This window comes from Cibotium barometz, chromosome 27 (genome assembly GCF_041138505.1).
Source record: "Cibotium barometz isolate CiBa-2024 chromosome 27, ASM4113850v1, whole genome shotgun sequence".
NCBI classification, from domain to species: Eukaryota; Viridiplantae; Streptophyta; class Polypodiopsida; order Cyatheales; family Cibotiaceae; genus Cibotium; species Cibotium barometz.
The window spans coordinates 34223945-34241400 of NC_141072.1; the positions used below are offsets into that span (position 1 = coordinate 34223945).

Below are 17456 nucleotides of genomic sequence, written 5' to 3' on the forward strand. Positions count from 1 at the left end.
AAAAATTTAGAAAATGTGTTTTTTTTGGGGTCGAAATTGATCATGTAAAAGGTTTGAATTAGTGTTTTTGAGTGCATCTAGATGCATTAAAACATGTAATTACATCAATTGGATGAATTTAGCTTACTTTTGCTTAATTTTGCTCACTTTTGCTTAGTTTTGCTTAAAGAGAAAAGACTAAAATTAAGAGTTTAATTAATCTCCAATTATATAATAATTTACACATTAGTTGAGGCACATAACTTAGCAATTTTATGCTCTATCCAAATATGTTTTATTCAGAGTTTTCATCCTCTTATCCAATATCAACCTGGTAAAGAGAATGTAGTGTGGCTGATGCACTTCGTGACCTTCTATTTCTAACATTTCAGTGTTTGACATTCATTCTTTGCATGATATGCGTGACTCATATGTTACAGATCCTATTTTTTCTGATGTTTGGCACAAGTTAGAAACTAATAATTGGTTGCCTCTTCATGATTATGCATATAACGATGGTTTCCTTTTTTTCAAAAGCGTTTATGCATTACACTTCTTTATAGATCTTTTATTCTTGAAGAGATGCATTGTCCCCCATATGTTGGTCATCGTGGCATTCTCACTACTGGCCATAATTAAAACATGATATTGCTTCTTTTGTATCGGAATGTGTGACATGTCAACGAGTTAAAAGACGCCAAGGAAAACAGTATGGGCTGCTCATGCCTTTACCTATTCTCATGGCACCATGGGAAGAAATTTCTATGGACTTTATAAGGTTTACCTACCACATCTTCTCGAAATGATATGATATGGAAAATTGTAGATAGGTTTAGTAAGCAAACTTATTTCATTGCATGTAGTAAAACATTGAGAATGCTTCACATACTGCACAATTGTTTATCAAAACTGTCTTCACAAATCACGGTTTACCTAAAGTCATTATTTTCGATCTTGATTCTGGTTTTTGCAATCATTTTTGGATGGCATTGCTTTCAAACTTAGGCACAAAGATTGATTTTAGTTTTGCATATCATCTAGAAAGTAATGGACAAACTGAGGCCACACACATTACTATTTTAGATCTTTTAAGGTCTTACACTATCCAGCGGCCGATGATTTTACGTGACTTATAACCGTATTTTGGCCAAAGCTCGTGAGTCTATTTGAAGGCTCAACAAGTTTACACTATCCAGCGGCCGATGATTTTGCCGTGACTCATAACCGTATTTTGGCCAAAGCTCGTGAGTCTCTTTGAAGGCTCAACAAGCTTACACTAGAAAGCCTAATAAGCATAGAAGACCAAAGACTTTTGAAGAAAATGATTTAGTTTGGCTTCGCATAGAAAAGTGCAGATTAAAGTCTGTTGAGAAACATCCAGCCATTAAATTATCTCCACGATTTTATGGGCCTTTTAGAATTACTGCTAAGATCAATGACAATGCTTATCGTTTGTCCCTTCATGACCATTGGAATATTCATAATTCCTTTCACATTAGTCTACATAGACATTTTAAAGGTACACCACCTTCTACCCCTGTTTATGATGACCCACCTCTCCTAGAGGCTGATATAGAAATTTTAGTTCCTGAAGCAATTCTTGATCGTGAGCAAACTACAACTTGTAATGGTAATGTTTATGTTAGATATTTGGTTAAGTACAAGAATCATCCTGTAGAAGAATCTTAGTGGATTCTAGACCATGCCCTTGCTACACTCTACCTTGATTGACTCCTTTCACACAAACAATTGCAGTGAATTTTACACACTCTGCCTTTATCGACTCCTTTCACAAATAGTTGCAGTGAATTTTACACTTGGTATTGAGACCCGTGTAATCGTGTGAAGGTCACCGAGGTATCACACGATTGGCAGTTTATTTTGGTATTTGATATTGATGGTCATTGATTTGAGGTATTACACGATTGGCAGTTTATTTTGGTATTTGGCATTGGTATGCGTGAAGGTCATCGATTTGAGGTATCACACATGGCTATTTTTCTGTGCAAAGGTCACCAAATTGAGGTATTGCACAAGGTTTTGATATTGTGGATTTTTGTGATGGATATTTTGAACTTGATATTTTCTTTCGTGCAAAGGTCACCGAATTGAGGTATTGCATGTTTAGCAACTACGGATATTTTTCACCAGGGAGGAATGTTGGAATTATTCGAATTATTTGGCATATATGGATTTATTTGATGGATATTTATTTTATGTGCAAGAGAGACCGATCACCTTTAACTTGTCACATGTTTTGAGCTTATATTGTGAATGTCAGTGCAGATCAGTGGGGCAGGGTTAGTGTGCGGGATGTGCATGGATCTATTGGGCTTGCGTCGAGACGAAAATCTATTGACGCATGGTGATTATTTATGATTTGGCAAATGGCAGTGATATTTTATATGCACATTAGGGTGCAACATTTCGATATACATTAGTTCTATTTCGTGAGTAAACCTTAGAGTGTTCACACTTTTGTATTTAGCCTTACGCAAGCCCAATGTGGAGATCCATATTTTTGGCTCTTGCTGTTTGTACAAGGAAAGATATTTAAATACACCATGAAGAGGATGTGAGCCGCTCTCATGGTGGGGGAGATTCAACCCATTCTTGTGTCACGTGCATAAGTTTTCTTCTATCTTGAGCTTGAGTATTTCTTTCAAGTTGATTTTTATAGAGGGCCAACCGTGAGCTTCTAATACTACTAGGGTCCTAGCACCAATTTTATCAACACACTGTGTCCCCTTATTTGTGTCATTAATAGTGTCGTTTCTAACATATCGTATAACAAGATTTTTAGTGACACAAATAGTGTCGCTAAACAATATTTTTTAGGTGGAAAACTTAATAACATAATATCATTTATTCTAGCGCTTAATGACATAATTTGTGTTCTCTAGATTTGTTTTTGTTTTCAAAGGCCATACAGTGGTGGATGGCCCCCTTGCAAATTATTCTGAGCATGAGTAGGGGGGCACCTCACTTGTGGATCACCATCATTAATCAAAGGAAGGCTGTGCTGGATCACAATCGCTGGGGGAAAAGGCTTTCCAAAGAGGATGAGACCCTAGACATACCCTTTTAGTTCCACTACACCCTGTGGTGGGGCTAGGCTAGAGGCTTTGAATGTGGAGATGCTGAGGGTGATGACATGAGAGGTGAGGTAGTGAGCTCTTTGGTGCAGCTCCATTACCTTTTGTTAGAGGAGGAAGGCATACTATCTAGAGGTAGTTCTTATGAAAATTTCTATGGTGGGGGTCATCTCAACCTGAGGATCCAAGGCCCCTCATTTTAGATAGAAACAATTACCTCATTGAGCTATTGATGATGACATTCCTTTCCACTTAGGACATTTCCACTCTTCGAATGAAGGAGAATCTATGTATCTAGCTACTTGCGTCAACTGTTTCTGAAATCAGGTTTATACATATCTAAGCAAAATCCACATAGCCAAGTAACCAGCAATCAACTCATTTGAATTGCTTTCCTCTAGTATAAGACCATGGAAACAAGATAGAAAAGACATAACCTTTTTAGGCCCTTGAAATGCATAAACCATCCTCAATCCTCCAACTCCTTATGGAATTGTGTAAACTTGAAATCGCCGAGATAACTATATGTTAGTTGTAACAAACCCATTCTTTTTAGGATTTGGTAAACAAGTCAGAAACTCCTAACCATTAGGCACCAAGTAAGCTTTCTTAGCCCCTTCTACCATCTTTTGCCACACCTCCATGTGGTCCCCTGACCCTTGAGGATGGTCTTCCCCGTGGTCGAAAACCTCATCAACACAAAGTGGAGTCGTGCCACCATGGTAAAGGGAAGAAAATAAAGGAAGGAAGGTCTGCTCTGTGAGATACCTCTGTGAGATACCTATGTGACCGATTCTGAAATTCAAAAAACGCTAGGAAGAAACATACATTTCACGTGAGAAATTGTAGAAAAGCATGCAAAATAAAGTGAACCACGTGTACTCCACACACGAGACATGAAGAGCCGGCTAAGAATTCTCGCAAATTGTTGCATTCAGTTGATTTCATCACGGGGTGAGTATCAAGGGACATAAGGCCTCCCCTTTTTATGGTTAAAAAACAGGTAAGTGCTTTTTTCCCAAAAAACTAGGCCTTTATTAATTGTGCGCTAAAAACTCCCCCACCCCCTTCCTACGTTTTTTTTAAAAATAGGCCCATGCTTCTTTAAAAAAAACACCACCCTAATACAGTTGGCTCTAACTTTTTTTTTTCGCGGGGGGGACAAAAAACAACCCGTCATATTTGCTCTCTCTCATTGCCTGCTCTCCTCTCTGCAAAACAAATCTTCTTCAACCCCTCTGCCCTTTCCTCATATCTGCTTTCACCATTGTCATCCCCTCCATCTAGAATGCCATGGAGGGGGGGGGAAGAAGGTGGTGCACATCATAGACTTGGAGGCATTAGAGGCTCTTGCAAAATATTCTGAGCACAAGAGTAGGGGGGGCCACCTCACTTAAGGATCACTATCATTAATCAAAGGAAGGATGTGATGGATCACAACTAGCAGAGGATTTATGAAGAGGATGATTGGGACATACCCTTTCAGATCCACCTTTATGAAGAGGATGACTGGTAGAAGCTAATGACAAAAGCGTTTCTCTGCTCGAGTCTCAGCTCGAAAAACAAAACAAAAAACTCGTGGAGTTCCCCCCTTGGAGCGTGAGGGTGCAACAAAACAAAAAACTCGTGGAGTTCCCCCTTGGAGCATGAGGGTGCAGCAGGAAAGCTTCATCTCGCCACTGTCAAGCCTATTCAATCCCTCTAAGCTTCGTCTCACCATAGCCACTCTCAAAAACCTGCGGAGCTTTGCCTAGCCATAGTGGGTGAATAAACCTCTAAGCTTCGTCTCACCATAGCCATAGCAGGTGAATAAACCTCCAAGCTGCGTCTCTCACCATAGCCACTCTCAGAAACCTGCTGAGCTTTGCCTAGCCATAGCAGGTGAATAAAACCTGCATAGCTTCACTTTGCCATAGCCAACAAGAAGCAACAAATGTGTTGCCCTCTCCATAGCCAGTAAGCAGTTCCACCATAACACCATGCTTCTCAAAGCGTCCCTCCCAACATCCCTTCCTTCTGCACCTCTCTCCCATCCCTGCGTGGGATCTTCATTCTGGCTCGAAAACCCTAACTGGCATTATCTTCAAACCCTTTGTGGGGGTCCAAAACTAGCTCCGGAAAGTCTCCTCGAGTTCTTCTGAGTCTTTGGCTTCATAGAGCTTCTCTACCGCCATCAATGAACCAATCAAGTAGGTGATCCTCTCTCCTACCTTCTAATGAGCTATGGCTCAAATCCTTTCTGGGGTTTCTTTGCTGAGGTAGAAAGTTTGTGTGGGATTGGATTACCCAATACACATGCATAAACAAGATTAGAGAAACCAAATAAAAGGGGTGCACCACCCAACCACAATAGGTTTGCATTCGCAAGATTCCCTCCAAGAAAGGGCTAAGGTTCCACTCTCACGAGTCCATGCTAGTCAGCCTTGATGTCCCAGGGTGCGTCTATTTAGCGAGCCAAGAGCAGTGAGCACAGAGCAGTGAGTTGAAATAAAGTCCTTGTGAAAGTGAGCAAGTAGGGGCATGGTATGATGTTAAGCGAGCATGTAATGTTAAAGAGAAGAGTGAAACCATAGTGCAACTCTATAATGAACAGAACAAAGAAGACTAAAAAAGTTTAAAAATGACTATTGCAAATAAAGCAATTTCAAATGAATGGTGCGGATATAAAAAAATCACTACAAAACTCATACTACTTGGCTCGCTAAAAAGACGTTGAATTGGTCATTGAGCTACTAATAGAAACAAACTATTGTTGCAACCACATGGAAACCACAGCGACGAGAGAGCATAGAAATCAAGCCATTAAAATGCACACCAATTTTAATAGCCATACCACTGACACAACAATATAATACTCTTTAGAAACCATAACCATAGGATTTAAAATTTTTATAATCCAAATAAAAATTGTCCAACAATAAGCTACATGCTATTGTAAAAAACATTCACAAGCATAACATCCATCAAAACATTACTTCCAATAATCCCAAAAAAATGATTGTCTCAATTAAAAAAAAGACTATCTCTAATGGCATTCTGATGTAGACATGTGATCCTCATAACTGCAAGAGACAAAGAAAAGAAAATAAGCTTTATCAATACAAAATTATTCTCTACTAACATATTTATCTTTTCAACATGCATACCTTTGCTGAGTATGGTTCTAACAGGTGATCATAGATCCGCTCATCCTCGTCTAACATTATGACATTGCGATCCATAAATGCTGCCACTAGCCCAAGAGTTCCAGTGCCAGCAGCAAACAAATCCAAAATCATGTCCCCAAGACGACTGAAGACGGAGACAATATATTTGCTAAGCCACTGACCTCTCTGACAACTGCCCCGCCATGGTCTACCCTTTCTCTTCACCAGATCCTCCGATGGCACTCTTGAAAACGCACACAAACCATTAACCATATGCCATAAAGATCACCGAAAATCATTTTAAATTCTATCTTGATTTGAATGCATACATACATGTCAAAGATAAGATTTTGCCCTACATCAAGATCATCACCTAGTGCCAAATCCCTTAGCTGATCCCCATGCATCACAAAGCTTGTAGCAGGAGATGTTGAGCGAACAAAAACAGCCAATATTAGACAAGTGACCTACAAGCAAAGACACATTGGTTGTTCATGCATTTTCACCTTAAATGGGACAAAGAAGAGTTGCACAAATGAGAACAACAAATGACAGCCCCAAAGAGAACAACACCAATACCTGGGTAGTAATCATTTGTACCATCTTCTTCCCAATAGGTGGAGTACACCTCACAACCTGTCTATGATAAATGCCAAACCCAACGCTCTGTGCAACGTGCTCAATGGTCACTCCTTCTTCCATAGTGTAAAGGCATGTAAAGAAGCCTCGATCCGAGAGACAAGAATCAACAACTTTAGAAGTAGAGTCATAGATGCCATCCCCAATCTTATTCCAATATGGAACCTTGTTTGCAACACAACCTCCAATGATGATATTTGAGGGGAAGTCTGCAAATATCAACTCCACACAGTAATCGGACCCTCTACTCTTGACATTCCCTACTGTGCAAATAACATTCATGGCGTCAAGCACTTGCTTGCCCAATATGAGGATGCATCCTCCATGTTCGCAAAAGTAGCTGCAAGGTCCTCAATACTGACATTGAAGGCATAAATGGTTCCTATAGACAGGTTTTTGACATTTAACACACATAGTCTTAAGTCAAAACAATCGGATCACGATAGAGATGAGGTAGGAAGCTCACATACCTGGAGCTTGCAATGTCTTGGTTATGATGTCAGTTGGTTGTATCCCGCCTGCACTACTATTGGATGTCTGTTGTTGACTCTGCTCCCTATTTGCTTCCATTGCTCGATTCACCTCCAATGCACGATTCACTATTTCCCTCCCTAAATTCACTGGCAATGACTTACGAAAAGAAGCCGATGCAATCGATGTTTTATTAAAATCATAAAAATACTTAATCTTCTTCTCTAGCTTGTCAAGCCTAGAGTTTTGATTAAGATAATGAGATTAGCACTAAGATCCATTCTTCTAACAAGGATCCATCCAAAAAGATGACTAATCTTTCAAAAAGAGAGATTTACTAATCAAAAATAAGAGAACTCAATGAGACTAAGATGAGAAGGTTGTGAGGCCTACTATGTCCATCGTGCAATATTTATGCACGACGAGCGGACATAGTAGGTCTCACAAAGAACTTGTAAAAAAGAACTTAATGGGACTCAGACTTCCTAGGATAAGAAGGCTGTGAGGCCTACTATGTCTTTCGTGCAATATTTATGCTCACCATGCTCGTACTCACTCCGTGGTGGGCTTGGACCTACCAATGCATTATTGAAGTATCTCGCTCTTTATCACACCACAGCTTCGAAACAAGGAGGCATAGTCAATGGATGGGGGTTGTTCTAGATATCCATATGAATCATATAGCTCATATGACTCGTAGCTCTCCTAATCTGGACTTCCAAAGTCTATTGACAAAGTCATCAAGTATTCTTGTGCCAGTGCGATTTAAGGAGGAACCGGTTAGGGTGGAATAATAGAGGTGGGTATGGTGAGTATGTACATACCTTATGGTATAGAGTTATGATAAATGGGCATTGAATTATGCAATGGTTAAGAAGCATTTGGTATGGGTGGTAGGGCTAGTGGTTGATTTGGGGTAAGGAGCACATGTTGTTGTGCCAAGTTTCCTTGGTGCCAGCAATGGGTTGTATTATGGTTCCCATAACGCTAGAAATGAGCATAATACTATTGTTATCTAGACCTTAGCAGTGAACGAATAGATTTTGGTGGGATAATCAATCCTTCCCATAGCCTCATAAATTTGATCAAACTTCTATAGATATTGAATGGGATCATCTCAAGTTCCATCAAATTTGGTCATCATCTTTAAGATGTGGATTGGCTATGTTTTTCCCAACTCTAAGCCTCTAAGTATTATGTTTGTGGTAACCCCCCTCCCCATTTCAAATGCTATCCTAAGCATGTCTTCTACATATTCATGTGGCAGTGTTGCATGAAACCTTTGTTTTTCCCAACTCTGAGCCTCTAGGTATTATGTTTGTGGGGCAACCCTCGTGTCCCATTTCAAACGCCATCCTAAGCATGCTTGTTGCATATTCACATGGTGGTGTTGCATAAAACTCTCTATTCAGGGTTAAGAATTTCTTGCCCTTGTGGGGTTGGGTTGTGTGGTTTCTAATAGCACTTGTCCTTTACTAGCCTAGCTTTGAGATTGTAGACTCGGTGTGTGGGTGAGGACACATTATGTGAATGCCCTTATGAATCCCTTGGTCAAAATATTGGCTCTTTACCCTTCCCCATGTTCCCTATTTCTCGTTCGAATGGAGAAGAATTAGAACTTGGTTTCATGGTGGTGAGAAGCTTCTATAGTGGGCTCCTTGAGAGAAGGTGGGACTCTCCTACTTGCACTGTCTGTGCTTACTATAAGGTGTTTTATGAAACACTCATCCCTAATCGTATAACAAAGCAGACATGTCTTGATCCATACAACTGTGGTTGTTGGATTGTTTATTGGCTGTGGTCCACTTATGGATAAACCTAGTTTAGGATTAACACCAAATATTTTAAAAAACATTGTGGTGTCGAACATGGTTTGACCACTTTTTGAGGGAGCAAACCTTGAGGTTCCTAGTCCTACTGACCCACTCTTTCACTAGAGCTTTACCCAAAGATAGGGTAGTTTAGTGCCATTTTCATGAAGTTTATAACTTTGTTTATAGGGCTAATTGGGGAATTTGGAGCTTGGAGGACCATGGTAGCTCCTGTTTCTAGGTGTTTTATTGTTTCTCTTGCTCATGTTTGTATTTAGTTGGCTCATTTCAAATTAAAGATTCTCATCGAGGTGGATTTGAAGGAGTTTTGCCATCTTATTAAAGAAGTTCTCTATTAAGTATTGTCATTTGGTGGAACCAAAGGTTGGGTGGGTTTGAATAAGTGTGGTTTGATGCACTATAATCGACTGTATTATCGTTTCTAACTATTAGTCCAGATCGTTTCCAATAATTAGTCCGGATCGGGTTTATATCAAGGGTTTTACTTTGGTGAAACTATCCCTAGTACTTCCTAAAGTAGGTCTCAAATTGGTTTCAAACACCTCTATTTTGCTTAAAGCTACAAAAAATGTTTTTTTTGGTGTAGCATATTTTTTTAAGTTTTTACTTTAAAAAAAAAAATTGAACCTTTTTTTTTGCTAGGCTCACATCTCTAGGTTCATTCCTCTAGACTCATATGTCTAGGATCACGTATGCAGGTTTATATCTACAAGTGTCTCTAAACTCAAGTATACAAGCTTATGCCTTTTTTATATGAACAAGACCCATGTACTTTATTTTATGAAATAGGCCTACCTTTGTTGCGGCATAAACTTTTATATAATAGGCCTATGACATGGTTGGTGTGATTATAAGGTAATGATTGTACTTAGCACCCAAATAAGTGCAAAGGATAACACTTTTCCTTGGAATCATATGACAAGAAAATCCTTAAAGGATATAAGGAGGTATGCCCTTACAAGTCTTGCCATTAGTTATTGCATACCTCTCGACTCATGTTTGCATGCTCACATCTGTGGGATCACATCTACATGTTTATGTCTGTAGGCTTAGGTGCCCATACTTATGTCTTTTTTGTGGGAATTCGAACTCACGTTGCCCAACCCGAGAGCTTGTTGTTTGGCAATATTGGGTGATCCCAATAGCTTAGAATGGCTGAATGAGAATGGAGCTAAGCCCTAGGTTAGTCCCTTTGGGTGGGGAAATGTGTGGCTGAGCCTTGCCTTGGAGTCACAATTGCAACTTCCCGATATTTCTTTCCCATTTTTCCAAATTTTGACGTCATTGCATTTAGAATTTGGAGATTTGGAGAAGTCTTGAATAAAAAACTTGTAGAGAAATAAGAATAGAAACACTTTGCCTATTTGATCCATTCTTGATTCTGCCAACTTGACGTCCAAATAGTAGCTTGAAGTGAGGGTATAAGCCATTTTATGCTATTTTGGCTACTTGAATTTCTATGTTGACTCTCAATTTGAAGTCTGAGATCAAGAAATTTGGATAAGAAATTGAATAGAGCTTGTTGAATTTAGAAAATATAGAGCTTGTTGAATTTTTCAATTGATATTTGTTGAGGACCTAAGATGGAAGCCTATTTGTTGCAGATTGAAAGATTGATGTGATTTGAGGCTTCATCAAAATTTTGTTGCCATAATTTTTTAATTTTAAAAAATTTGTAATATTTATGTCTTTGGTGAGTTGGAGCCTCACACTTCAAAGGAGGACCACATTCATAGATTTGGTGAGTTGGAGCCTCACACTTCAAAGGAGGACCACATTCATAGATGTGGATAAGCATACTTTTTTCCAAAAGGAAGAAGGAATTAGCAATAAAGAGCTACAAAGCAATTGGAAAAAGTTGATGGTGATGATAAAATGAAAAAGCAATTGCCTTTCAAGAAAAAGAAGGGAACACTTACTCCACTAGAGCTAGATCCCATAGCACCTATCACTTGGATGTCAAGTAGAAGGCATAAGAACATAGTTCAAAAATTGCATAGGGGTCCACTTAGTATATTTGTAGAATGCTACCTTCATGCATGACCCTCAAGAAATACCATTGCATATATAGAAAGTTTGGATTAAGAAAAATCTAACCCTTCACCTCAAGCATATTGGAAAACATCACACATTTACCTTTATATTGTATGGAGAAGATAGACAAAGCTTTATTATGAAGATTTATTTTGGTCTATCTGAGAAGGCTTATTTTTCTCTATTATATGAACTATTATTATGCCATGCATATTTGTCATTATTAGAAGTCTATCTAAAATCATCCCTTTATTAAAGTATTTAGTTATGTAGAATTGGCCTTGGTGATAGTCTACCTTTATATGAATCATTTTCAATTAAGTGCTTTCCTTTGCCCATATGATGTATTGACAACACTATAGTGAATGTACTATTTAAGATAGAGAAAGATCCCCATAATCATTTTGTAATATTTTTCTTTTTGTTGTGTACAACGTTTGAGTGCCAAATCATGTGCTTGCTAGCCATATTATCAATTGCAACCACACTAGATAAGAGTGAGGGATCCTTTTCTTCAAGCTTTGATTAGCATTCATTGCGGTGAAAAGCTTTATCTACAAGAGAAAGGTAGCACTAATGAACATCACTTTAGGAGTGGTTGGTGGTGGGCCCAAGCATGGAGGTCATAAAGATTTAGGGGGGAGAGAGAGAGACCACTCAAGAGGGGCCATATGTGTAGGAAGTTTACACGAGTGGAGGACACAAAGATTCAAGGGAGAGAAAGTGACTCGAGAGGCGTTGGTGTGGGTGGTTTTTTCTAGGAGGGTTCAATGGAGTTTCCAAGAAGGTGTGGCCTCTCATTAGTCTCATAAAGTTCAACCTTCACCTTGAGAGACCCAATTGAACGCTCTCATTAGGAGGGAGTTTCCAAGAAGGTGTGGCCTCTCATTAGTCTATAAGGTTCAATCTTCACCTTTAGAGACCCAATTGGCTTGAGACTTGATTTTTCCTCACACCCAATAAACTTTGACCCGTGAGAATGCTATACCATATGTTCTTGTAAAACTTGAGGAGGTGAACTTAACCCTCGAATCCTTCCTATATTCTTGTATAACTGTGCGTGTTGAGGAGATCATGAGTCTTCCTGGGGTAGAGAGTGCTAGGCGGAGGCGAGCCTCTCATGGGCGCTCTTCTGGTGGATCTGTGCAACCTTCTCTCCGTGTAACAAAGCCATTTACTGCGACCTCTGGTCTGGTGGTAATGACACTCCTGCCTGTAGATGCAATTGTGAGCAATTGTGATAGTTTCCGTGCTCAGTTGGGCGAGTTCTTCTCTTTGTTATCAGCAGGGAGCAGGTGATGAGGATCGAGATGGCTTGCATGGGCGGGCTATGGCGGCACGAAATCGCCTGGACGAAAGGCTTCGGGCCCTTGCGCCTTCCAGCACAAACAGCAGCAGGTAAAACCTAAAACCAGACCAATATGTGGCCAATTGGGTTCATTTACACCCACCGCTTTGGGCTGATCTGTGTATCCGTCTTTGCAGGCGACATGATTCTCCATCAATGGGCCGCCCGGTGCTGCGGCTGCACAGCAACGAGTGCCATGGTTTCAGACTGAGAGAGGAGAGACTGGCTCCGAAGGTGGGCGGGCAGCACGAAGACTGCCCGGTCTGCTTGGACAGCTTCGCGTCCGGGCAAAGGGTGATTTATCTGCCATGTCAGCACAGATTTCACAGCGATTGCCTTGTCCCCTGGCTCTACAATCACTGCCATTGCCCCTTTTGTAGAGCAAAAATTGCCTGACTACGCAGCCAATATCCTACGTGTCAGTGTCACGAGGGTGTGTAAAACATGGGTTTCTCCATCTACTTGGCCAATGACGTGCACCGTTTGAATTGAACGTGTTGGTTGGCTAGGCTTTGGGCTCTTTACCTTGGCCATCTCAATTGAACTTGTTGGTGGTTAGCTAGGTTTTGGGCTCTACCTTGCTATGCCAATGGGTTTTGATTGGTTGCATCTTTTTTAGCTCTCTCTCTACATGGTGCAATCCTAATCTCAAGTGTGTGTCTCTAGTGGAAGTCCTTGCCTTCTACAAGATCAAGGCACTCTACCCCTCGCGGCGGCGGGCGAGCATGTCAGCACTCTCCGATGTAGTTCTTAGCTAAAAAAATGATTTAACCACTAATCTCTAACTATAACAAATTCGGTCTTTCAATCACCTTGATTATTACTAGTGCTTGATACATTAGTCATGCTTAACTTTGAGTAGACCTCGCATTAAGCCATGGTTTATGGCAAGTGGACTTCACATTTTCTTCCATCATTAAGTGAAGCTAGTTCTTGGTCATTCTATTTGTTAAAAAAATAGCACTAGCGTATTAGAAGGAATCATTCCTCACACATATGGCACATATGACCTTGCCAAAATCATCCAACCTATTGTGGACATGCAGCAAAGTAATTATAATTCATAAGGCCACTAGGGTATCAGAGGCATATTAGTGACACCAATAAATTTTCAACGGGAGCCTTTGATGAAACACCTAACAGTAGCTTTTTCCAAAGTTTTTGCTGCAAATGTCTTCACCACAATGAATGATACTAATTCTTACCTAAGCTTGTAAAAATTACTTTTTGATCTATCAAAAGTATTTACCCCCAAATAGTGAGACACCAACTAGAAGAACACTTACACACTCACTCCAATGATATATTTTCAACCAATAGATAAAAGACACCTCATAAAGTTTGTGACAACTTTGGCCCTTCACTTTTATAAATATCCATATAGACTCACCCAAGGGTGGCGGTAGGTGACGAATGGTTTCGGCAAGCATCACGTAATTTCCCCTCTACCTTAAGCTAGCCTCTTATGAAAAAAATACATCTTTGCATTTATAACCAATACGAAATCTAAATTCATACACATCAATATAGAGCACAAACCAAACATATGTTACAATTCCATAAATACATGACAAACATTGTTAATATTTATTTGAAATCATGTATATATATATATGTGTGTATGTATACATATATATTATTTTTCCCCAAAGTTATTTGAAATCACAAACATATGTTACAATTACATAAATACATAACAAAAACAAACATTGTTAACATTTATTTGAAATCACTATCATTTTCCCCCAAAGTTATCATATCATACCATACACTATGTAGGTTTAAATCATACATGCATTTTTTAACTTTCATGCGTTGTGCAATTTTAGAAAATTATAATTTAGTTGCCTATACATGCCCTAATTAACTCAAATACCAAACACTATGTAGGTTTAAATCATACATGCATTTTTTGACTTGCAGGCTTTGTGCAATTTTAGAAAATCATAATTTAATTGCTTATACATGCCCTACGGATGTGTTAAAGTCTAATATGGTCCCAATAAGATGATACGGTTGGTTGGTCATTTTAGACATAGTCATACGTGGCTAACCTATGTCTATGGAGACCATGGGCACTATCTATAGACTAGTTTGATAGTGTTTGTTCATCACACAGAATGAATTATATTCAAGCACTGTAAAGCAAGACATCCTCCACCCAAATTCTATCTAGATCGTCATCAAGGCTCCTTACTTAGAGCACACAGATGGCACCAGTTTGTAATCAAAGTTTGCAAGTAATAATATTGTTTACTCTCCACTTCTTTTTCTACAATTTAGTGTCTTGTATTGTGAAGATCTTCCTTCTCCTTTCTTCATAAAAAGGTTATATACTTATAGCCTTAGAGAAGGTTACATACTTATAGCCTTAGAGAAGGTTACATACTTATAGCCTAGTCATCCAAATCCAAAATCTTCTCCTCAAATTACTGCCTACAATCAAGTAATCATAAACTTGAGGATAAGATTGTAGGTTGTTTTAGGTTTTTTTTTTGTTAGAATCTATTCAATCAAGATATTTGAGCATTGGAAGTGCTAGTACAGGGTTATGACTAGAGGGAAATTAAGTCAAAGTAGGGGTTTTGCTTGATTTCTTTTTTCATTTTGTTCTGCTATGGTGCAAGCATCAACAATCACAAGAGCTAGGCTAGGATTGCTCATCCACCCAAATGTGGAATTCGGGAGAACTTTGCTACAATAGAATGGAACAAAATATTGCTATGTTGACTGGTTTACAAATATCTGTGACATAAAAGGACTCAGTCCTTGAAAATCTTCAAGTGGCAGAGTATAGAATACTTTTGGTGATATGCTAAATGGAATTATTATAGGTTATGTTAATAGCTCTAAAGATAACAAAGAGAGAAGTAATGTACGTTATGTCTTTTCACCAACATTAGCTCTATGTATGTGGTTTGAGAAAACCTTAAAGAATGGCTACATTTATGTACAAACAATACAAAATGTCATGGTTATTATAGAGGAGCCAGCTATGATTTTTAATGTGAATGTTCTTTTAATGTGTGGTGTCTTTAAACATAACATATTTCAAGAGATCATCAATATCTTGTAGTTTTAAAGTCTTGTAAACAAGCTTATAAACCAAAATTGTAGATAAAGTGGTGTAAGATTCAAGGGTAGTTTAGTTTTATGTAATAGGTAATGTCAAAGTCATGAAGGTGAGCATGAAGAGGCACCGGAGATACCGGAGATCAATCCGACTGCTGCAGATGTGAAAGACTCAAGGATTGGAACCAAGGAGCCAGAAAAGTTATGTATTGGCTCTCTATCAGTATACAGGACACCATGATTGGGCACATACAGGATGCCAAGTCCCCCAAGGAGGCGTGGGACACCTTGGTAAAACTCTATGAAACGAACACCAAGGCACAAAAGATACAGTTGAAGAACGAAAAGTATTCCTTGTTCCCAAAAGTTAGAATTTATTTGATAAAAATGACTATGAGAACCGAGTTATAACAATGAAGAAACTTGGAATTTCAATGAATCTAAGGTTTGAATTATTACATGCTATAATGTCATATGTACAATTTGAGTGAAAACTCCATAGTGGGTTCTAAACTTCAATCTATAAAAATGTTACAATATATCCAGATCTTTGACGATTCCACAAAAGTGGGAATTGGAATTTTCTCAAATTCCCTAATATCTTCTTTTACATTCATGTTCTAGCATGATAAGGTCATGGTATTCCTTCTAGGTGTAGATGCAAAAGTCGCCTTCTATGACATATCTATTTTATGGTATAAAGAAGGGGTATAGAGGTACATTTTAGATATGTTGCAAGATGCACAAGTATTTCATGACCCTAGCTTTAGTAGGTGGAGATTGCAATGCTTTTGTGTTGCAAACAAATAACAAGATCCTCTACTTTAGCACTCCCTCACATGGGAGGCCAACCCACTTGCCCCCCCCCAAAACCTAGCCAAGTATCAAGTTTGATCCAAAAGGTGAATGCCATTGGCCAATTGGATTGGGGCCATGGAGATGCTACCTTAAGAAAAAGATACATGTAGCATCATGTTTTTGCATGAGAAGACCTACAACCTCTCACGATATTGACAGATATTGACACCCTCTACCCACATGATATTTGCATACATGGTGGTTATTGCTTTTGTAAATTTAATAGGCAAAAGAGAATCTTGGAATATCCTATTGGGCTCAACGTTTGTCACTTGTGTAGTATTGCATGTACACCTTTTGACACAAGGTTTTAGAGCCAGGATACAAGGCAATTGGTGTGAAACCTTCATGCTAGTTGCTACCCACCACTGTTGGAGGCAATCTCTCCTCTGCAAGTGTGAAACCATTGTGCGTGCCTTGGTGGTGGAGGGGGAAAGAGATCAAAGCGTTTAGTCTAGGTGAATTCGTGTTGTCATAGCCTACCCATAAATGCCCCCACCTATTCACACTTTATGAGAAAATGTCATGAAAGACACTCCCAAAGGGTTCTAGAGCATTTTGTAGGGTCAAGCTAATTGAGTGGAAAAAGCTAATTGTGTATGTGAGCTTGTTATAAAGTATGTGAGGCCGCACCACTTTCTTGGAAATGCATCCTAGAAAGAACTATCTTCCTATTTTCGTATTCTAGTCAACCTCTCTCACATGTAGGCTCCCTCACCTTCTTTGACTTGAATCTTGATGTCCTCCAACTTCATTCATTGACTATAAAAACATTTACATTAAGAGAGAGAGAGAGAGAGAGAGAGAGAGAATCCAATCCACCAAAATCAATCTCAAAGATGAGAGAGGGAGAGAAAGAGAGAACGCACAATTCGACAGATAAGATGGTTTAATTTTGTCTGATTTATTATGTTTTCTTTTCTTTTTTGACTATCTTATTGTTCTAAATGTGATTTAGTCATGTGTGAAATAGAAGATAATA

General features: G+C 39.0%; 1 protein-coding gene across 2 annotated transcripts; it reads left to right on the plus strand.

Moving 5' to 3' along the window:
• Window positions 1-12004: 12004 nt before the first annotated feature.
• LOC147623324 (putative E3 ubiquitin-protein ligase RHY1A) lies at window positions 12005-14806 on the plus strand. Of its 2 annotated transcripts, none has more exons than XM_086821462.1 (3): window positions 12005-12393; window positions 12482-12594; window positions 12682-14806. In XM_086821462.1, exons 1-3 carry the CDS (start codon window positions 12271-12273, stop codon window positions 12938-12940), a joined length of 495 nt encoding a protein of 164 aa, XP_086677588.1. In that variant the 5' UTR covers window positions 12005-12270; the 3' UTR covers window positions 12941-14806. The 2 variants fall into 2 exon arrangements, with proteins under 2 accessions (XP_086677588.1, XP_086677589.1); XM_086821463.1 differs by having other exon boundaries at window positions 12485-12594.
• Window positions 14807-17456: the final 2650 nt, after the last annotated feature.